General features: G+C 53.8%; 1 protein-coding gene across 2 annotated transcripts in view; it reads right to left on the bottom strand.

Annotated features, from left to right (window-relative positions):
* Nucleotides 1-23,430, bottom strand: part of TMUB1 (transmembrane and ubiquitin like domain containing 1) — a 130,984-nt gene extending 107,554 nt beyond the window's left edge. The window contains exons 1-2 of one of the 2 annotated variants that reach the window (XM_083186517.1): nucleotides 23,272-23,430; nucleotides 16,126-16,602 (exon numbers count right to left, since the gene is read on the bottom strand). In XM_083186517.1, the coding sequence (XP_083042643.1) occupies nucleotides 16,126-16,592 (467 nt within the window). In that variant the 5' untranslated portion in view covers nucleotides 16,593-16,602; nucleotides 23,272-23,430. Of the gene's footprint in view, nucleotides 1-16,125; nucleotides 16,603-22,082; nucleotides 22,104-23,271 lie in introns of those variants that run through there. The other variant, XM_083186518.1, reaches the window with a different exon arrangement.
* Nucleotides 23,431-24,771: the final 1,341 nt, after the last annotated feature.

The following is a 24,771-nucleotide window of genomic DNA, read 5'->3' on the forward strand; positions in this document are numbered from 1 at the left end:
ACAGACTATATAATAATGGGGTGGCAGGGAGAGGTGCCTCTATACACACAGCATAGGACAGACTATATAATAATGGGGTGGCAGGGAGAGGTGCCTCTATACACACAGCACAGGACAGACTATATAATAATGGGGTGGCAGGTAGAGGTGCCTCTATACACACAGTACAGGACAGACTATATAATAATGGGGCGGCAGGGAGAGGTGCCTCTATACGCACAGCACAGGACAGACTATATAATAATGGGGTGGCAGGGAGAGGTGCCTCTATACACACAGTACAGGACAGACTATATAATAATGGGGTGGCAGGGAGAGCTGCCTCTATACACACAGCACAGGACAGACTATATAATAATGGGGTGGCAGGGAGAGGTGCCTCTATACACAGTACAGTACAGGACAGACTATATAATAATGGGGTGGCAGGGAGAGGTGCCTCTATACACACAGCACAGGACAGACTATATAATAATGGGGTGGCAGGGAGAGCTGCCTCTATACACACAGTACAGGACAGACTATATAATAATGGGGCGGCAGGGAGAGGTGCCTCTATACGCACAGGACAGGACAGACTATATAATAATGGGGTGGCAGGGAGAGCTGCCTCTATACACACAGCACAGGACAGACTATATAATAATGGGGTGGCAGGGAGAGCTGCCTCTATACACACAGTACAGGACAGACTATATAATAATGGGGTGACAGGGAGAGGTGCCTCTATACACACAGTACAGGACAGACTATATAATAATGGGGCGGCAGGGAGAGGTGCCTCTATACGCACAGTACAGGACAGACTATATAATAATGGGGTGACAGGGAGAGGTGCCTCTATACACACAGTACAGGACAGACTATATAATAATAGGGTGGCAGGGAGAGGTGCCTCTATACACACAGTACAGGACAGACTATATAATAATGGGGTGGCAGGGAGAGGTGCCTCTATACACACAGTACAGTACAGACTATATAATAATGGGGTGGCAGGGAGAGGTGCCTCTATACACACAGCACAGGACAGACTATATAATAATGGGGTGGCAGGGAGAGGTGCCTATATACACAGTACAGGACAGACTATATAATAATGGGGTGGCAGGGAGAGATGCCTCTATACACACAGCACAGGACAGACTATATAATAATGGGGTGGCAGGGAGAGGTGCCTCTATACACACAGTACAGGACAGACTATATAATAATGGGGTGGCAGGGAGAGGTGCCTCTATACACAGTACAGGACAGACTATATAATAATGGGGTGACAGGGAGAGGTGCCTCTATACACAGTACAGTACAGACTATATAATAATGGGGTGGCAGGGAGAGGTGCCTCTATACACACAGCACAGGACAGACTATATAATAATGGGGTGGCAGGGAGAGGTGCCTCTATACACACAGCACAGGACAGACTATATAATAATGGGGTGGCAGGGAGAGGTGCCTCTATACACACAGCACAGGACAGACTATATAATAATGGGGTGGCAGGGAGAGGTGCCTCTATACACACAGCACAGGACAGACTATATAATAATGGGGTGGCAGGGAGAGGTGCCTCTATACACACAGTACAGGACAGACTATATAATAATGGGGTGGCAGGGAGAGGTGCCTCTATACACACAGTACAGGACAGACTATATAATAATGGGGTGGCAGGGAGAGGTGCCTCTATACACACAGTACAGGACAGACTATATAATAATGGGGTGGCAGGGAGAGGTGCCTCTATACGCACAGTACAGGACAGACTATATAATAATGGGGTGGCAGGGAGAGGTGCCTCTATACACACAGGACAGACTATATAATAATGGGGTGGCAGGGAGAGGTGCCTCTATACACACAGTACAGGACAGACTATATAATAATGGGGTGACAGGGAGAGGTGCCTCTATACACACAGTACAGGACAGACTATATAATAATGGGGTGACAGGGAGAGGTGCCTCTATACACACAGTACAGGACAGACTATATAATAATGGGGTGGCAGGGAGAGGTGCCTCTATACGCACAGCACAGGACAGACTATATAATAATGGGGTGGCAGGGAGAGGTGCCTCTATACACACAGTACAGGACAGACTATATAATAATGGGGTGACAGGGAGAGGTGCCTCTATACACACAGCACAGGACAGACTATATAATAATGGGGTGGCAGGGAGAGGTGCCTCTATACGCACAGCACAGGACAGACTATATAATAATGGGGTGGCAGGGAGAGGTGCCTCTATACGCACAGTCAGTACAGACTATATAATAATGGGGTGGCAGGGAGAGGTGCCTCTATACACACAGTACAGGACAGACTATATAATAATGGGGTGGCAGGGAGAGGTGCCTCTATACACACAGTCAGTACAGGACAGACTATATAATAATGGGGTGGCAGGGAGAGGTGCCTCTATACACACAGTCAGTACAGGACAGACTATATAATAATGGGGTGGCAGGGAGAGGTGCCTCTATACACACAGTACAGGACAGACTATATAATAATGGGGTGGCAGGGAGAGGTGCCTCTATACACACACAGTACAGACTATATAATAATGGGGTGACAGGGAGAGGTGCCTCTATACACACAGCACAGGACAGACTATATAATAATGGGGTGGCAGGGAGAGGTGCCTCTATACACACAGCACAGACTATATAATAATGGGGTGACAGGGAGAGGTGCCTCTATACACACAGTACAGGACAGACTATATAATAATGGGGTGGCAGGGAGAGGTGCCTCTATACACACAGTACAGGACAGACTATATAATAATGGGGTGACAGGGAGAGGTGCCTCTATACACACAGTCAGTACAGGACAGACTATATAATAATGGGGTGGCAGGGAGAGGTGCCTCTATACACACAGTACAGGACAGACTATATAATAATGGGGTGGCAGGGAGAGGTGCCTCTATACACACAGTACAGGACAGACTATATAATAATGGGGTGGCAGGGAGAGGTGCCTCTATACACACAGTACAGGACAGACTATATAATAATGGGGTGGCAGGGAGAGGTGCCTCTATACACACAGCACAGGACAGACTATATAATAATGGGGTGGCAGGGAGAGGTGCCTCTATACACACAGGACAGGACAGACTATATAATAATGGGGTGACAGGGAGAGGTGCCTCTATACACACAGTACAGGACAGACTATATAATAATGGGGTGACAGGGAGAGGTGCCTCTATACACACAGCACAGGACAGACTATATAATAATGGGGTGGCAGGGAGAGGTGCCTCTATACACACAGTCAGTACAGGACAGACTATATAATAATGGGGTGGCAGGGAGAGGTGCCTCTATACACACAGTACAGGACAGACTATATAATAATGGGGTGGCAGGGAGAGGTGCCTCTATACACACAGTACAGGACAGACTATATAATAATGGGGTGGCAGGGAGAGGTGCCTCTATACACACAGCACAGGACAGACTATATAATAATGGGGTGACAGGGAGAGGTGCCTCTATACACACAGTACAGGACAGACTATATAATAATGGGGTGACAGGGAGAGGTGCCTCTATACACACACAGCACAGGACAGACTATATAATAATGGGGTGGCAGGGAGTGGTGCCTCTATACACACAGTACAGGACAGACTATATAATAATGGGGTGGCAGGGAGAGGTGCCTCTATACACACAGTACAGGACAGACTATATAATAATAGGGTGGCAGGGAGAGGTGCCTCTATACACACAGCACAGGACAGACTATATAATAATGGGGTGGCAGGGAGAGGTGCCTCTATACACACAGTCAGTACAGGACAGACTATATAATAATGGGGTGGCAGGGAGAGGTGCCTCTATACACACAGTACAGGACAGACTATATAATAATGGGGTGGCAGGGAGAGGTGCCTCTATACACACAGCACAGGACAGACTATATAATAATGGGGTGGCAGGGAGAGGTGCCTCTATACACACAGTACAGACTATATAATAATGGGGTGGCAGGGAGAGGTGCCTCTATACACACAGCACAGGACAGACTATATAATAATGGGGTGACAGGGAGAGGTGCCTCTATACACACAGTACAGGACAGACTATATAATAATGGGGTGACAGGGAGAGGTGCCTCTATACACACAGCACAGGACAGACTATATAATAATGGGGTGGCAGGGAGAGGTGCCTCTATACACACAGTACAGGACAGACTATATAATAATGGGGTGGCAGGGAGAGGTGCCTCTATACACACAGTACAGACTATATAATAATGGGGTGGCAGGGAGAGGTGCCTCTATACACACAGTACAGGACAGACTATATAATAATGGGGTGGCAGGGAGAGGTGCCTCTATACACACAGTACAGGACAGACTATATAATAATGGGGTGGCAGGGAGAGGTGCCTCTATACGCACAGTACAGACTATATAATAATGGGGTGGCAGGGAGAGGTGCCTCTATACACACAGTACAGGACAGACTATATAATAATGGGGTGGCAGGGAGAGGTGCCTCTATACGCACAGCACAGGACAGACTATATAATAATGGGGTGGCAGGGAGAGGTGCCTCTATACACACAGTACAGGACAGACTATATAATAATGGGGTGGCAGGGAGAGGTGCCTCTATACACACAGCACAGGACAGACTATATAATAATGGGGTGGCAGGGAGAGGTGCCTCTATACACACAGCACAGGACAGACTATATAATAATGGGGTGGCAGGGAGAGGTGCCTCTATACACACAGCACAGGACAGACTATATAATAATGGGGTGGCAGGGAGAGGTGCCTCTATACACACAGTACAGGACAGACTATATAATAATGGGGTGGCAGGGAGAGGTGCCTCTATACACACAGTACAGGACAGACTATATAATAATGGGGTGGCAGGGAGAGGTGCCTCTATACACACAGTACAGGACAGACTATATAATAATGGGGTGGCAGGGAGAGGTGCCTCTATACACACAGTACAGGACAGACTATATAATAATGGGGTGGCAGGGAGAGGTGCCTCTATACACACAGTACAGGACAGACTATATAATAATGGGGTGGCAGGGAGAGGTGCCTCTATACACACAGTACAGGACAGACTATATAATAATGGGGTGACAGGGAGAGGTGCCTCTATACACACAGTCAGTACAGGACAGACTATATAATAATGGGGTGGCAGGGAGAGGTGCCTCTATACACACAGTACAGGACAGACTATATAATAATGGGGTGGCAGGGAGAGGTGCCTCTATACACACAGCACAGGACAGACTATATAATAATGGGGTGGCAGGGAGAGGTGCCTCTATACACACAGTACAGACTATATAATAATGGGGTGGCAGGGAGAGGTGCCTCTATACACACAGGACAGACTATATAATAATGGGGTGGCAGGGAGAGGTGCCTCTATACACACAGTACAGGACAGACTATATAATAATGGGGTGGCAGGGAGAGGTGCCTCTATACGCACAGTACAGGACAGACTATATAATAATGGGGTGGCAGGGAGAGGTGCCTCTATACACACAGTACAGGACAGACTATATAATAATGGGGCGGCAGGGAGAGGTGCCTATATACACAGTACAGGACAGACTATATAATAATGGGGCGGCAGGGAGAGGTGCCTCTATACACACAGCACAGGACAGACTATATAATAATGGGGTGACAGGGAGAGGTGCCTCTATACGCACAGGACAGGACAGACTATATAATAATGGGGTGGCAGGGAGAGCTGCCTCTATACACACAGCACAGGACAGACTATATAATAATGGGGTGGCAGGGAGAGCTGCCTCTATACACACAGCACAGGACAGACTATATAATAATGGGGTGACAGGGAGAGGTGCCTCTATACGCACAGTACAGGACAGACTATATAATAATGGGGTGACAGGGAGAGGTGCCTCTATACACACAGCACAGGACAGACTATATAATAATGGGGTGGCAGGGAGAGGTGCCTCTATACACACAGTACAGTACAGACTATATAATAATGGGGTGGCAGGGAGAGGTGCCTCTATACACACAGTACAGGACAGACTATATAATAATGGGGTGGCAGGGAGAGGTGCCTCTATACGCACAGCACAGGACAGACTATATAATAATGGGGTGGCAGGGAGAGGTGCCTCTATACACACAGCACAGGACAGACTATATAATAATGGGGTGACAGGGAGAGGTGCCTCTATACACACAGTACAGGACAGACTATATAATAATGGGGTGGCAGGGAGAGCTGCCTCTATACACACAGTACAGGACAGACTATATAATAATGGGGTGGTAGGGAGAGGTGCCTCTATACACACAGTACAGGACAGACTATATAATAATGGGGTGGCAGGGAGAGGTGCCTCTATACACACAGCACAGGACAGACTATATAATAATGGGGTGACAGGGAGAGGTGCCTCTATACACACAGTACAGGACAGACTATATAATAATGGGGTGGCAGGGAGAGCTGCCTCTATACACACAGTACAGGACAGACTATATAATAATGGGGTGGCAGGGAGAGGTGCCTCTATACACACAGTACAGGACAGACTATATAATAATGGGGTGGCAGGGAGAGGTGCCTCTATACGCACAGTACAGGACAGACTATATAATAATGGGGTGGCAGGGAGAGGTGCCTCTATACACACAGTACAGGACAGACTATATAATAATGGGGTGGCAGGGAGAGGTGCCTCTATACGCACAGCACAGGACAGACTATATAATAATGGGGTGGCAGGGAGAGGTGCCTCTATACACACAGCACAGGACAGACTATATAATAATGGGGTGACAGGGAGAGGTGCCTCTATACACACAGTACAGGACAGACTATATAATAATGGGGTGGCAGGGAGAGCTGCCTCTATACACACAGTACAGGACAGACTATATAATAATGGGGTGGTAGGGAGAGGTGCCTCTATACACACAGCACAGGACAGACTATATAATAATGGGGTGGCAGGGAGAGGTGCCTCTATACACACAGCACAGGACAGACTATATAATAATGGGGTGACAGGGAGAGGTGCCTCTATACACACAGTACAGGACAGACTATATAATAATGGGGTGGCAGGGAGAGCTGCCTCTATACACACAGTACAGGACAGACTATATAATAATGGGGTGGTAGGGAGAGGTGCCTCTATACACACAGTACAGGACAGACTATATAATAATGGGGTGGCAGGGAGAGGTGCCTCTATACACACAGGACAGACTATATAATAATGGGGTGGCAGGGAGAGGTGCCTCTATACGCACAGTCAGTACAGGACAGACTATATAATAATGGGGTGACAGGGAGAGGTGCCTCTATACACACAGTACAGCACAGGACAGACTATATAATAATGGGGTGGCAGGGAGAGGTGCCTCTATACACACAGTACAGGACAGACTATATAATAATGGGGTGGCAGGGAGAGGTGCCTCTATACACAGTACGGGACAGACTATATAATAATGGGGTGGCAGGGAGAGGTGCCTCTATACGCACAGTCAGTACAGGACAGACTATATAATAATGGGGTGACAGGGAGAGGTGCCTCTATACACACAGTACAGTACAGTACAGACTATATAATAATGGGGTGGCAGGGAGAGGTGCCTCTATACACACAGCACAGGACAGACTATATAATAATGGGGTGGCAGGGAGAGGTGCCTCTATACACACAGTACAGGACAGACTATATAATAATGGGGTGGCAGGGAGAGGTGCCTCTATACACAGTACGGGACAGACTATATAATAATGGGGTGGCAGGGAGAGGTGCCTCTATACGCACAGTCAGTACAGGACAGACTATATAATAATGGGGTGGCAGGGAGAGGTGCCTCTATACACACAGCACAGACTATATAATAATGGGGTGACAGGGAGAGGTGCCTCTATACACACAGTACAGGACAGACTATATAATAATGGGGTGGCAGGGAGAGGTGCCTCTATACACACAGTCAGTACAGACTATATAATAATGGGGTGGCAGGGAGAGGTGCCTCTATACACACAGTACAGGACAGACTATATAATAATGGGGTGGCAGGGAGAGGTGCCTCTATACACACAGTCAGTACAGACTATATAATAATGGGGTGGCAGGGAGAGCTGCCTCTATACACACAGTCAGCGCGGACACCTATCTACCGGATCAGTATCTATATGTAATCAAGTGTCACATTGTTCTGGTGTCCGTGTGCTTATTTAACTATTTGTATTGCTGTGTAACTAGAAGTTCCTGCAGGCCATTTAATGCCCCGCATGCTGGGACTTGTGGTTCTCCAAGTTCCTGAATGCGGGGGAGGCTTGCTGGGACTTTTAGTTCCACAGCAATACACAATAGTTTCATTCTATTTTTTATACAATTTATCAGCCTGATGCCCACCACACAGTGGTACCCGGGACAGCCCCAGGCTTCAACCTGGGCAGGTAAATTCTGGAGGGGGGACCCATTCATTGGGAGGGGGGGGGGTCCCCCTCCCCCAGGACCCCTGCCCAGGCTGATCGGTCAGGGGTTTAATGCTTTAGCTGGAGGACTTGTATAAAAAGTCTCCCCCTGGCTGTGGCATTTCCCTGCTGGCTGGTTGGGCCTGGTGCTGGTTCTTAAATTATGGGGAACCTTAGTCATTTTGTCCCCCGTATTTTGGGAACCAGGACTGGTTTTAAAAAAGAAGGGGAACCTTATTCAATTTTTCCCGATTTTTTAAAACCAGGCCCGGTTCTGTGAGCCTGGGACTGGTTACGGCCCTAGGAGGGGTACCCCACACTGTTTAAAAAAAGAGGGATTTTGTACTAACCGTAAATCCTTTTCTGCGAGTCCACAGGTGTCACTGGAGTTACACTGGGGAATAGAAGGCGACCACAGGGAGCATGGGCACTTTAAATAAAAAGATGAGAGTGGCTAACTCCTCCCCTTCTACTTCCCCTCCAGGTCAGTCAGAAAGGTTGTGCCCGGAAGGGAGCAGGAAGATAAAACACACTTCCGAAGAGGAGGTTAATACCACATACAACATTCAATACAAGAAGTAAAGAAGAAAAAAGACAGTGAGAAAACACTGAAAATTCAAACATACATAGTCAACAGACAATGTAACATACTAACATAACCAACGTAACCCTAGCAGGGAAACTCCAAGGTAATGGTCCTTGTAGGATATAAGCCCAAAGGCAACTTAAGGAGAACAGCGCTGTGGTGGGCGTCCAGTGACACCTGTGGACTCGGAGAAAAGGATTTACGGTAAGTACAAAATCCCTCTTTCTCCTTCATCCACTAGGTGTCACTGGAGTTAGTTACACTGGGGACGTCCCAGAGCCTTCAATCCCGGGTGGGTGAGCGCCGAGAACCCCTTAATACCCTGCGGCCAAACACTGAAGCAGGAGCCGCAAAGGTATCAAACCTGTAGAACCGAACGAAGGTTCTGCAGCCAGACCAGGTAGCCGCTCGGCAGAGCTGCTGTAGAGAAACCCCTCGGGCAGCCGCCCAAGAGGACCCCACCGACCTGGTGGAATGCGCTGTAATGCAACTAGGAGGAGTCCGTGAAGAGGTGACATAGGCCTGACGTTTAGTCAACCGAATCCACCTGGACAGCGTCTGCTTTGAGGCTGGCCATCCACGACGAACAGGGTCGTAGGTCACAAACAGCAAATCAGACTTCCTGATAGAGGCTGTACGGGCTACATAAATCCTTAGAGCCCTAACCACATCCAAGGATCTCGCCTCCGGGGAGTCCTCTGGGAAGGCAGGAACCACAATGGGCTGGTTCAAATGAAAAGCCGATACCACCTTTGGAAGGAAGGCCAGGCTGGTATGGAGCTCCGCTCTGTCAGGATGAAATTTAAGAAACGGGGAGCGACAAGAAAGAGCCCCCAGTTCTGATACACGTCTGGCAGATGCCAGAGCCAACAAAAGTACGACCTTGCACGTGAGGTAGCGAAAGTCCACCTCCTCCAAGGGCTCAAAAACCGAGGACTGGAGGTACTCCAGCACCAAGTCCCAGGGAGCCGTTGGAGGACGAATGGGAGGCTGCAAACGAAGCACCCCCTGAAAAAAGGTTTGCACCTCTGGAAGAAAAGCTAACTTCTTCTGAAAAAAGATAGAGAGAGCTGAGACCTGAACCTTCAAGGTATTCAGCTTCAGCCCTGCAGACAAACCTTCTTGCAGAAAAAGGAGGAGTCTCGCCTTCTTGAACAGGCATGTGGAAACCCCACGCCTCTCGCACCAAGCCACATAAGAGCGCCATATCCTGTGGTAGTGCGCTGAGGTGACCTCTTTCCTAGCACGAAGCATGGTGGGTATAACCGTACGAGGTACACCGTCCCTCCTCAGGATGGACCTTTCAGCAGCCACGCCGTCAAATGAAGACGACCTAAATCTGGGTAGATGAAGGGTCCCTGGCTGAGAAGGTCGTCTTGAAGAGGCAGGGGCCACGGCTCGTCTATCAGCAGAGCTGTCAGACTGGTGTACCAAGACCGACGAGGCCAGTCTGGGGCCACCACCAGGGCCGTGACCCCCTCTCTCCGGATCCGTTGAAGTACCCGGGGTATCAACAGGAATGGTGGGAAGAGGTACACATACTGGAAGGGCCAAGGAGCCACCATCTGCCTGAGGATCTAGTGTTCTTGCGAAGAACCGGGGAAGTTGAAGTTGTGGCGGGACGCCATCAGGTCCACTTGGGGACAGCCCCAGCGATGTATCTGCTTCTGAAAGACTTGAGGGTGCAAGCACCACTCTCCTTGATGAACGTCCCGCCGACTGAGAAAGTCGGCCTCCCAGTTTTCCACTCCGGGGATGAACACGGCTGACAGGGCATGGGCCTGCGCCCAAACCAGGATCCTGCTGACCTCCTTCATGGCTGCGCAACTGCGGGTGCCCCCCTGCTTGTTGATGTACGCAACCGTCATGGAGTTGTCGGACTGGACAAGAACAGCTTTGCCCTGGAGAAGAGCATAATAGACAGCTCGTAGTTTCAGAACGTTGATGGAAAGCAGATTCTCCTGTTGTGTCCACAACCCCTGATACTGACGGTCCAAGGTAACCGCACCCCAACCTCGGAGGCTGGCTTCGTGGTGATTAGGGTCCAATCTCAAATCGTGATCCTCCTCCCCTGTTGAAGGTTGGCGGTGTTCAGCCAGCAGAGCAGGGACAGACGAGCCCGTGGTGACAGGGTCACCTTCTGCTGCAGATGCAGGTGAGAGCCCGACCATTGATGGAGGAGCGACAGCCGGAAGGGGCGAGAATGAGACCGGGCGTATTGTATCGCCTCGAACGTAGGACAAGTCTGACCAAGGCCTGTAAGGACTGAATCTTGTCCGCTGGAAGGAACACTCGCATCTGACTGGTGTCCAGGATCATCCCGAGAAACAGGAGACGCTGAGTGGGGTGAAGCTGCGACTTGGCGAAGTTGAGGATCCACCCGTGTGATGCGAGGATCTTCTGTGTGAGAAGAATGTGCTCCAGCAGGGTGTCCCGTGAACGACTCTTCAGCAGAAGATCGTCCAAATAGGGGATGATAGTGACCCCCTGCATGCGGAGAACCTCCATCATGACCGCCATCACCTTGGTGAAAACCCGAGGTGCGGACGAGAGGCCGAACGGGAGGGCCTGAAACTGCCAATGCCGCTCCTGCACCGCGAACCGAAGATATGCTTGGTGCGGGCCCCAAATGGGAATGTGCAAGTAGGCGTCCTTGATATTTATGGATACCAAGAACTCTCCTTCTTCCAAACCCTGTATCACGGACTGTAGGGACTCCATCTTGAATCTGGCCACGTGCAAGTACGGGTTCAGATCCTTCAGGTTGAGAATAGGACGTACCGAGCCATCCGGCTTTGGTACGAGGAACAGGCTGGAGTAGTAGCCCCGGGTACGCTGTTCTGCGGGGACCGGAACCACTACTCCCATGTCTTGCAGCTTGGCGTTGGCAGCCAAAAGCTGTTGTCCTTTCTCTGGAGGAAGAGGAAGACCGGTCTTGAAAAACCTGTCTGGGGGAGACATGCTGAAGCGAATCTTGTAACCTAGGGTCACAAGCTCTCTTACCCAGGCATCCTGACAGGACTGGAGCCACACGGAGCCGAAGTTCCGTAAACGAGCTCCCACCCTGGGATCCCCCAAGTGGGATGGTGGACCGTCATGCAGTAGGCTTGGTGGCTTTGGGGTCCAGAGCAGTAGTGGAAGCGCCTCTTCCACAACCTCTGGTTCCTCTCTGTGAAGGAGCACCTCCCCTGGATCTACCTCTGAACCTACTGGAGGGACGAAAGGCACAAAAGGAAGGCATGTGGGAGGTTCTGCGAGACGGGGGTGGAGCCGCCGACGGAAGGAAGTGTGACTTCCCGCCTGTGGCCTGAGATATCCATCTGTCCAGTTCTGGACCGAACAGGAGCTCGCCGTTAAAGGCCATGGATTCCACCGCCCTCATGGATTCCGCATCAGCCTGCCACTGTCGCAGCCAGAGGCCTCTGCGGGCTGAAATGGATAAAGCAGAAATTCTAGCTACCACCACACATATATCTGAGGATGCCTCTATTAGGAAAGCCGAAGCATCCTGGATTTGTTCAGACAACTGCATAATAGTAGCTGGGTCTGATCCATCACCCAACTCAGCCGAGATTTGTGACGCCCATACGCCTATTGCTTTGTTCACCCAACAACCAATCTGCGCCGGACGCTGTAACACGCCAGCCGCTGAAAAGATGCTTTTCAAGGTCATCTCCAACCTACGGTCAGAGACGTCCTTGAGGGTGGTAGCCCCAGGCACTGGAAGGACAGTCTTTTTGGACAGTCGGGAAACAGATGAATCCACTCCCGGTGGAATTTCCACTTTCTTCCGGCAGCAGTGGATAGTTCTAAAAGAACCTCTTAGGGGCTTGAAACCGTTTGTCTGGGTTTTTCCAGGCCTCGGTAACATGCTCATCCAGTTCCTCAGCTACTGGGAAATTAGAGGACATTTTCAGTTTTTTTCCAAAAAAGGAAGGACGGGAAGGGGTGTCGACCCCCTCCGTCACATTACAGGCCACTTTGACCATTTGAATTAGGTCCTCAATACCCTGAGAGGGTTGAGCAGGGTCCTGTGTGTCATATACTAACACATCCTGTGCATCCTGCACATCCTGCATGTCGTCCCCAGGGGGCACAAATGCTCCCTCCCCGAGGTCTGGCATATCATCAGAGTCAGGGGAGTGATGTAATGGTGAAGCCCTTCTCCTCTGCAAAGGTGGGGGCTGCCTTGAGGAGGAAGGACGAGGCTCAGCCTGCCCTGGAGCTAGGGCTCTAGTGAGGCTCTGAACTGCAGAGGCTAAAGGACAAGTCGGACCTGATTTCCCCCTGCAGCTCTCCGGGAGGGGGACACACGATTTGGCACTTGATGTGCTAAGTTTTGCAAATGATACATCGCATGCGATGTATCGTTTGCAACTCCCGGGGAGCTGCAATGTGGAACGAGCAGGGGGGCCGGGGACATCGAGGTGGCGGGCGGTGGGTGCTGCAAGGCGCCTGGGGGGACGGACGCACGCTGCTAGTAGTGCGGACGCTGCGGGGGACACAGGCGGCAGTAACATAGAGCCACGCGGGGGGAGCCGGGAGCTGTCAGTACTGAAAAAATTGCTGACAGGCTGAGAGAGCGCTCAGCCAATTACAAGCTGCCCATTCATTGTATGGGCTTTTTTTTTTTTTTTCAGTGCTGACAGCTCCTGGCTCCCCTCGCCCGGCTCTATGTCACTGCTGCCTGTGTCCCACGCAGCGTCCGCACTACTAGCGGCGTGTCCCCCCCCTACCCGGACGGAGCATGACAGCTCCCTGCTCCAGCTCCCCCTGCCGCCCCCCTCAGAGTCCCCACGGCTGCACATAAGATTTATCTTATGTGCAGCCGGTCCGACGTCCCGACTCGGACCCGATGCGCACGGGACCGCACATCGGGTCGGACCGGGTGTCAAAACCTGCGATTTGGTCCGATTTCACTGCCTGATCCATCTGGATCGGGTGAAATCGGGGCCAAATCGCATAGTGTATGGCGGCCTTAAGTCACTCTGCTGGTTCCTAGAGGTCTCTCTATCTCTCTGAGACTGTGTTAACTCAGAGGATAAACGGGACATAACCTCAGTTAGTTGTGAGGCCCAGAAAGGTGGGTCCACTGGGGTTTGTGACACAGAGGGATTAACAGTGCATTTTTCACAGTTAAGATCCCCAGGGGCTGAAGGGGTAAACTTAGCATTGCAAGTCTTACAGGCAATTCTCTTGGAGCTTCCCCCTGCCATTGTATATATATGTCACAGAAAATCCACACACTACCACACACCCAAGGGAGAGTAGGTATAGATTAGTCCAGGTAGAAGGACTGGATAGGAGAGATAGTGAAGGAAAGGAGCTGCCACAGGGTTTGAACAGCGCTATGGTCTGTAACCAGGGAGCGCTATAGCCTTAGTTTTTAACACAGCCCAACTATCTCTCTCTAAGCTCTCAACCCCCCACTGTAACTCACAGTACCGGGAGAGCTTATAGCAGGACTGTCACCAGGATCAGCGATGTACTTGAAGCCTTTGGTGGGGCTGCAGCGGTACAGGAGCTTCCCACAGTCTTATCGCAGCGGCGCCATTGTAAAAAAGATGGCCGCCGCGCGTGTCTCAGAGAGCGCTGGGGATAGCCGGGGCTGCTGGGAGTACCACGCGGTAGCTCCGTTCTTTGATGTGCTCTGAGAGCACACTAGTGTGTGTCCGCTCCCTTTCGGGCACAAACTAAGACTGACCTGGAGGGGAAGTAGAAGGGGAGGAGTTAGCCACTCTAATCTTTTATTTAAAGTGCTCATGCTCCCTGTGGTCGCCTTCTATTCCCCAGTGTAACTCCAGTGACACCTAGTGGATGAAGGAGAAATAATAATTTATTTATTTTACACTGAAGCCTGCACAGATCTGACTGATGTGACTGATCCATGCAGGCTTCTGCCAAATACACTAGGAAAATGAAGTATATTTTCCAGGCGTATTGTACCAGTAATTAGTGGCGGTATTGAAACTACGGCCGCTTAGTAAATTAGGAATCACCATTCTTTTGAATGGTGATTCCTATTCGTATTCTATCAATGGCGTATACATTCGTATTTGTAAATAGAAATACGAAATGCGCCATGAATACGAATAGACGTATTTTCAGAATAGTAAATCCCGGAAATACGAATTTGTCAAAGATAGGAGTATTTCTGTATATGAATACACCTATTTTTTTACGAATAGAGCTTAGTAAATTTCCCCCTTTGCCTGAAGATCTGTCATTCCAATTCAAACCTGTTTGTGCAGCGTAAAAGAAGTTGACATTTAAGTTTTTTATTTGTGGACAGATTGTTCCGTCGATGATTATACATAGCATCAAAACTAGCAGAGATAATAATGTGGTGTGAGGGGAGCATTCCGGACGTGGGGCACAGGACAGCGGGCAGCCTGATCGGTAAGCCCCAATTCAAGAGGCGGCAAACGTGACCAGCTCGTATCACAGATGTCGCCCATTGGTCTGTCACAGTAAGACGCTGGCAAATAACTAATAAAACAGGAGGCACCCCTGCCCTGCCTCCATCCCGGAGCCCGCAAAGTCTCCACTTACTTATATTTGCGAGCCCAGGAGAAATATTACAGTAGTGGTCCCTGAGGGTAGCGAGGAAGGGCCAGCAGGAACCCCACAGGACCCCAAGGAAGGGCCATCAGAAGACCCCACAGGACCCCAAGGAAGGGACCCCACAGGACCACGAGGAAGGGCCAGCAGGGACCCCACAGGACCACGAGGAAGGGCCAGCAGGGACCCCACAGGACCACGAGGAAGGGCCAGCAGGGACCCCACAGGACCACCAGGAAGGGCCAGCAGGGACCCCACAGGACCACCAGGAAGGGCCAGCAGGGACCCCACAGGACCACCAGGAAGGGCCAGCAGGGACCCCACAGGACCACCAGGAAGGGCCAGCAGGGACCCCACAGGACCGTGTAAGTGCGTCAGAGAACACGGGGAAGGTATGAGACAGCACTGAGACGTGATGAGATGGGAGGAATAGAATTCCCATATATGTGTGGCTATATTGTACTAACCGCTTGATGCTTAGGACAGTATCAGACGTCCGCACGGTCACCACACGCTCTGTGTCATTCAGGAATTTCAAGCGCAGAGTTATTGTTTCCACACCGTCAGAGGGAGGGCTCTCTGTTTGGGGTCCCCTGTGCCTCAGGGTGGGTGACTCATTATCAGGTGATGTAGCTTCCTGGTAGTGTGAGTCCGTACACTGAGTAGGTTCCCCAGTAACATGGGAGTCCGCAGGAGAGACCTGGTCAGTATGTGGGACAGAGGGTGCATTGGTACATAAGGTGGCACCGCTGGTGGCTTCTCTCTCCACTTCCTGCTCCGCTGCGATTCCGTCTGATCTGTGCTGAGATGATAAATGTGCTGGACCTCGCTCAGACGTGTGGGTAGAAATCCATGCCAAGGCGATGACAGCAAATAGCAGGATTAGCGCACAGAGGAGTGTGACCTCATCATCAACACCTTCAATAAGAGCCATGGAGGTTACACTGCGGAGGAAGGAACAGAAACCAGGGTGACTCATTTGTACTACACGTTACTGGAGCCCCTCACGCATACTGTCCCCTCATGTGTACTACACGTTACTGGAGCCCCTCACGCATACTGTCCCCTCATGTGTACTACACGTTACTGGAGCCCCTCGCGCACACCGTGCCACCCCCGTACTGTCCTCTCATGTGTACTACACGTTACTGGAGCCCCTCACGCATACTGTCCCCTCATGTGTACTACCCATTACTGGAGCCCCTCGCGCACACCGTGCCACCTCCGTACTGTCATCTCATGTGTACTACCCATTACTGGAGCCCCTCGCGCACACCGTGCCACCTCCGTACTGTCCTCTCATGTGTACTATACGTTACTGGAGCCCCTCGCGCACACCGTGCCACCTCCGTACCGTCCTCTCATGTGTACTATACGTTACTGGAGCCCCTCGCGCACAGCGTGCCGCCCCCGTACCGTCCCCTCATGTGTACTACACGTTACTGGAGCCCCACGCGCACAGCGGGCCACCCCCGTACTGTCCCCTCATGTGTACTACACGTTACTGGAGCCCCTCGCGCACACTGTGCCACACATACTGTCCCCTCATGTGTACTACAAGTTACTGGAGCCCCTCGCGCACACCGTGCCACCCCGTACTGTCCTCTCATGTGTACTACACGTTACTGGACCCCGTCGCGCACACTGTGCCACCCCCGTACTGTCCTCTCATATGTACTACACGTTACTGGAGCCCCTCGCGCACACCATGCCAAACCCGTACTGTCCCCTCATGTGTACTACACGTTACTGGAGCCTCTCGCGCACAGCGTGCCACCCCCCGTACTGTCCTCTCACGTGTACTACACGTTACTGGAGCCCCTCGCGCACACTGTGCCACGCATACTGTCCCCTCATGTGTACTACGCGTTACTGAGCCCCTCGCGCACACCGTGCCACCTCCGTACTGTCCTCTCATGTGTACTACACGTTACTGGAGCCCCTCGCGCACACTGTGCCACCCCCGTACTGTCCTCTCATGTGTACTACACGTTACTGGAGCCCCTCGCACACACCGTGCCACCCCCCGTACTGTCCCCTCATGTGTACTACGCGTTACTGGACCCCGTCGCGCACACCGTGCCACCCCCGTACTGTCCTCTCATGTGTACTACACGTTACTGGAGCCCCTCGCGCACAGCGTGCCACCCCCCATACTGTCCCCTCATGTGTACTACACGTTACTGGAGCCTCTCGCGCACAGCGTGCCACCCCCCGTACTGTCCTCTCACGTTTACTACACGTTCCTGGAGCCCCTCGCGCACACTGTGCCACGCATACTGTCCCCTCATGTGTACTACACGTTACTGGAGCCCCTCGCGCACATCGTGCCACCTCCGTACTGTCCTCTCATGTGTACTACATGTTACTGAAGCCCCTCGCGCACACTGTGCCACCCCCGTACTGTCCTCTCATGTGTACTACACGTTACTGGAGCCCCTCGCACACACCGTGCCACCCCCCGTACTGTCCCCTCATGTGTACTACACGTTACTGGACCCCGTCGCGCACACCGTGCCACCCCCGTACTGTCCTCTCATGTGTACTACACGTTACTGGAGCCCCTCGCGCACAGCGTGCCACCCCCCATACTGTCCCCTCATGTGTACTACACGTTACTGGAGCCCCTCGCGCACAGCGTGTCACCCCCCCATACTGTCCCTTCATGTGTACTACACGTTACTGGAGCCCCTCGCGCACACTGTGCCACGCATACTGTCCCCTCATGTGTACTACACGTTACTGGAGCCCCTCGCGCACAGCGTGCCACGCATAATGTCCCCTCATGTGTACTACACGTTACTGGAGCCCCTCGCGCACACCGTGCCACCCCCGTACTGTCCTCTCATGTGTACTACACGTTACTGGAGCCCCTCGCGCACACCGTGCCACCCCCGTACTGTCCCCTCATGTGTACTACACGTTACTGGAGCCCCTCGCGCACACCGTGCCACCTCCGTACTGTCCTCTCATGTGTACTACATGTTACTGGAGCCCCTCGCGCACACCGGGCTACCCCCGTACTGTCCTCTCATGTGTACTACACGTTACTGGAGCCCCTTGCGCACACCGTGCCACCCCCGTACTGTCCTCTCATGTGTACTACACGTTACTGGAGCCCCTCACGCACACCGTGCCACCCCCCGTAATGTCCTCTCATGTGTACTACACGTTACTGGAGCCCCTCGCGCACACCGTGCCACCCCCGTACTGTCCTTTCATGTGTACTACACGTTACTGGAGCCACTCGCGCACACCGTACCGCCGCCCGTACTGTCCCCTCATGTGTACTACACGTTACTGGAGCCCCTCGCTCCAGTAACGTGTAGTACACATGAGGGGACAGTGCCGCCGCCCAAACTGTCCCCTCATGTGTACTACATGTTACTGGAGCCCCTCGCGCACACTGTGCCACCCCCGTACTGTCCTCTCATGTGTACTACACGTTACTGGAGCCCCTCGCACACACCGTGCCACCCCCCGTACTGTCCCCTCATGTGTACTACACGTTACTGGACCCCGTCGCACACACCGTGCCACCCCCGTACTGTCCTCTCATGTGTACTACACGTTACTGGAGCCCCTCGCGCACACCGTGCCGCCCCCGTACTGTCCTCTAATGTGTACTACACATTACTGGAGCCCCTCGCGCACACCGTGCCACCCCCGTACTGTCCCCTCATGTGTACTACACATTACTGGAGCCCCTCGCGCACAGCGTGCCACCCCCCATACTGTCCCCTCATGTGTACTACACGTTACTGGAGCCCCTCGCGCACAGCGTGCCACCCCCCATACTGTCCCCTCATGTGTACTACACGTTACTGGAGCCCCTCGCGCACACTGTGCCACGCATACTGTCCCCTCATGTGTACTACACGTTACTGGAGCCCCTCGCGCACAGCGTGCCACGCATAATGTCCCCTCATGTGTACTACACGTTACTGGAGCCCCTCGCGCACACCGTGCCACCCCCGTACTGTCCTCTCATGTGCACTACATGTTACTGGAGCCCCTCGCGCACACCGGGCTACCCCCGTACTGTCCTCTCATGTGTACTACACGTTACTGGAGCCCCTTGCGCACACCGTGCCACCCCCGTACTGTCCTCTCATGTGTACTACACGTTACTGGAGCCCCTCACGCACACCGTGCCACCCCCCGTAATGTCCTCTCATGTGTACTACACGTTACTGGAGCCCCTCGCGCACACCGTGCCACCCCCGTACTGTCCTTTCATGTGTACTACACGTTACTGGAGCCACTCGCGCACACCGTACCGCCGCCCGTACTGTCCCCTCATGTGTACTACACGTTACTGGAGCCCCTCGCTCCAGTAACGTGTAGTACACATGAGGGGACAGTGCCGCCGCCCAAACTGTCCCCTCATGTGTACTACATGTTACTGGAGCCCCTCGCGCACACTGTGCCACCCCCGTACTGTCCTCTCATGTGTACTACACGTTACTGGAGCCCCTCGCACACACCGTGCCACCCCCGTACTGTCCTCTCATGTGTACTACACGTTACTGGAGCCCCTCGCGCACACCGTGCCACCCCCGTACTGTCCCCTCATGTGTACTACACATTACTGGAGCCCCTCGCGCACAGCGTGCCACCCCCCATACTGTCCCCTCATGTGTACTACACGTTACTGGAGCCCCTCGCGCACAGCGTGCCACCCCCCATACTGTCCCCTCATGTGTACTACACGTTACTGGAGCCCCTCGCGCACACTGTGCCACGCATACTGTCCCCTCATGTGTACTACACGTTACTGGAGCCCCTCGCGCACACCGTGCCACCCCCGTACTGTCCTCTCATGTGTACTACACGTTACTGGAGCCCCTCGCGCACACCGTGCCACCCCCGTACTGTCCTCTCATGTGTACTACACGTTACTGGAGCCCCTCGCGCACACCGTGCAACCCCCGTACTGTCCCCTCATGTGTACTACACGTTACTGGAGCCCCTCGCGCACACCGTGCAACCCCCGTACTGTCCCCTCATGTGTACTACACGTTACTGGAGCCCCTCGCTCCAGTAACGTGTAGTACACATGAGGGGACAGTGCCGCTGCCCAAACTGTCCCCTCATGTGTACTACATGTTACTGGAGCCCCTCGCGCACACTGTGCCACCCCTGTACTGTCCTCTCATGTGTACTACACGTTACTGGAGCCACTGGCGCACACCGTGCCACCCCCAAACTGTCCTCTCATGTGTACTACACGTTACTGGACCCCGTCGCGCACACCGTGCCACCCCCGTACTGTCCTCTCATGTGTACTACACGTTACTGGAGCCCCTCGCGCACACCGTGCCACCCCCTCATGTGTACTACACGTTACTGGAGCCCCTCGCGCACAGCGTGCCACGCATACTGTCCCCTCATGTGTACTACACTTTACTGGAGCCCCTCGCGCACACCGTGCCACCCCCATACTGTCCCCTCATGTGTACTACACGTTACTGGAGCCCCTCGCGCACACCGTGCCACCCCCGTACTGTCCTCTCATGTGTACTACACGTTACTGGAGCCCCTCGCGCACAGCGTGCCACGCATACTGTCCCCTCATGTGTACTACACTTTACTGGAGCCCCTCGCGCACACCGTGCCACCCCCATACTGTCCCCTCATGTGTACTACACGTTACTGGAGCCCCTCGCGCACACCGTGCCACCCCCGTACTGTCCTCTCATGTGTACTACACGTTACTGGAGCCCCTCGCGCACACCGTGCCACCCCCCGTAATGTCCTCATGTGTACTACACGTTACTGGAGCCCCTCGCGCACACCGTGCCACCCCCGTACTGTCCCCTCATGTGTACTACACGTTACTGGAGCCCCTCGCGCACACCGTGCCACCCCCGTACTGTCCTTTCATGTGTACTACACGTTACTGGAGCCACTCACGCACACCGTACCGCCGCCCGTACTGTCCCCTCATGTGTACTACACATTACTGGAGCCCATCGCTCCAGTAACGTGTAGTACAAATGAGGGGACAGTGCCGCCGCCCAAACTGTCCCCTCATGTGTACTACATGTTACTGGAGCCCCTCGCGCACACTGTGCCACCCCCGTACTGTCCTCATGTGTACTACACGTTACTGGAGCCCGTCGCGCACACCGTGCCACCCCCCGTACTGTCCCCTCATGTGTACTACACGTTACTGGAGCACCTCGCGCACACCGTGCCGCCGCCCCCCTGTACTGTCCCCTCATGTGTACCACACGTTACTGGAGCCCCTCGCGCACACCATAGCGCCGCCCGTACTGTCCCCTCATGTGTACCACACGTTACTGGAGCCCCTCGCGCACACCATAGCGCCGCCCGTACTGTCCCCTGTGTACCACCCGTTACTGGAGGCCCTCGCGCACACCATGCCACCGCCCGTACTGTCCCCTCATGTGTACCTCACCTGCACCGTACCCCCGGCAGTGTCCCCCTCACCTGTAGTGTCGCCCTCACCTGTACCGTACCCCCGGCAGTGTCCTCCCTCACCTGTACCGTACCCCCAGCAGCGACCCCCTCACCTGTACCGGACCCCCGGCAGCGTCCCCCTCACCTGTACCGGACCCCCGGCAGCGTCACCCTCACCTGTACCGTACCCCCGGCAGTGTCCTCCCTCACCTGTACCGTACCCCCAGCAGCGACCCCCTCACCTGTACCGTACCCCCAGCAGCGACCCCCTCACCTGTACCGGACCCCCGGCAGCGTCCCCCTCACCTGTACCGGACCCCCGGCAGCGTCACCCTCACCTGTACCGTACCCCCGGCAGTGTCCTCCCTCACCTGTACCGTACCCCCAGCAGCGACCCCCTCACCTGTAGTGTCGCCCTCACCTGTACCGTACCCCCGGCAGTGACCCCCTCACCTGTACCGTACCCCCAGCAGTGTCCCCCTCACCTGTACCGTACCCCCGGCAGTGTCCCCCTCACCTGTACCGTACCCCCGGCAGTGTCCCCTCTCACCTGTACCGTACCCCCGGCAGTGTCCCCTCTCACCTGCACCGTACCCCCGGCAGTGTCCCCCCTCACCTGTACCGTACCCCCGGCAGTGTCCCCCTCACCTGTACCGTACCCCCGGCAGTGTCCCCCTCACCTGTACCGTACCCCCGGCAGTGTCCCCCTCACCTGTACCGTACCCCCGGCAGTGTCCCCCTCACCTGTACCGTACCCCCGGCAGTGTCCCCCCTCACCTGTACCGTACCCCCGGCAGTGTCCCCCCTCACCTGCACCGTACCCCCGGCAGTGTCCCCCTCACCTGTACCGTACCCCCGGCAGTGTCCCCCCTCACCTGCACCGTACCCCCGGCAGTGTCCCCTCTCACCTGCACCGTACCCCCGGCAGTGTCCCCCTCACCTGTACCGTACCCCCGGCAGTGTCCCCCTCACCTGTACCGTACCCCCGGCAGTGTCCCCCCTCACCTGTACCGGACCCCCGGCAGTGTCCCCCTCACCTGCACCGTACCCCCGGCAGTGTCCCCTCGCCCAGTAATGATTTCAGTGTACACAAATGTTTAGCAACACTCTGAGTAATGACGTCACGCAGTACGCGGCCAGTGACGTCACTTGGGGTAATATACCGGAGCAGGACGAGTATTACTCACTGTTATTCCTCCTCATGCAGCTGCTGTACTTCCGCTGTGTGACGTCACAGAGCGCTGCATGCTGGGAGCAGACGCCGCGCTGTCACGTGTCCATTCATGGCGGACATGTCCTCCGTGGGTTGCGGGCGAGGAGACCCGCCCAAATACCGTCCCTGTGTCCGTAGGCCCACCCAGACCCCGCCCCTGTGTCCGGAACCCCGCCCATGTGTTTAGGCACAGTGGTCTGAATGCGACGGCCCTTACTTTATGCCCCGCCCCTAAGCGATGTGACACGCCCGCCTTTACCACGCCCCTGACTATGTAGGCGGAGCTGCCCACTCCAGTCCCCGCCCCTGAATGAGGTGACGCCTCCTGAGTCCCAATAGGGGCATCTCTTCCAGAATGATATAGGGATGGCCATCGGCACATCCCCATCGATGGTTTCCATCGATGACTTCTAGAGCAGGAACCATCGATGGCTATAAACCATTCTATCTCACACCATCGATGGTTCCTGCCATCGCTTAGCCGCGCATGCGCAGAGCAGCGGGCAGGGTCGCTGCGGGCAGCCTGCTCGGCCGGGATCCGCACGCATGCGCAGAAGAAACATTAGCCGTCAATCCAGTTTAAGTTTCTTTTGCTCATGTGCGCACCTTCCGGCGGGGCGGGCCGCACGCAGCGATGCCGCTGGACGCAATGACGCTGCGCACGCAGTGCGCATGCGCCCACAACTTTTACCATCGGAAGCCATCCACCGATGGCATATAACTATTCAACCATCCACTATCGATGCCCAACCATCGATGTTTTGGGAACATCGATCATTGATGGCCATCCCTACTTACTAGAACATGGGTCTATGGGTGATTCAGACCGGCCTGCTGCCTGTGCTCGGAGCCTTGCTGCCCGGCGAATGCACGCAGGGCTGCGAACAGATGTGTACGGGTAAATATCCGTTTGCTAGCGCCTGCACAGATTAGGACCATTCGATGGTTACTTACCATCGGATGATTCCGTCTCCCCTGCCCGACACCCAGTGGTAACTCAGCGGCTGAACGTATCTACACAATGTCATGCAGGGGAACAGAAGCGTGTCTATGGGCGTGCAGACCCCAACCATCGCCAGAAGGTGCAAGCAGGTGTGAATCAGCCCCTAAGACTTGGAGAGAGATAAAGTAGCAGGTAGACGAATGAAAAGACCAATTATTTGGACTCTTATTTGAATGGAGCGCAGCGTTTGCGGAGCGGGGGCCGGGGGCCCGCCTGGAGTCATGTGAGGGGGTGCGGTACACTGTCTGGGGATCTGCCTGCTCAGGTGTCGACAATGACAGCAAAAAACACTCACGCCGACCATGTGAATGTCAACCTTTCACATTTGCCACTGAATCCCATCATCGTAGCCCCGCCCACCGCTGTACTTTACCAGTGTATATAGCAGAGCGCAGCCATAATGATGTGTCCTTCCAACCACGCCCACATTCCCGACAGCCACGCCCATCCTTGTGCCTATGCTACCCCCTC

The sequence above is a fragment of the Crinia signifera genome, chromosome 5 (genome assembly GCF_055691185.1).
Source record: "Crinia signifera chromosome 5, ASM5569118v1, whole genome shotgun sequence".
Taxonomy (NCBI): Eukaryota; Metazoa; Chordata; class Amphibia; order Anura; family Myobatrachidae; genus Crinia; species Crinia signifera.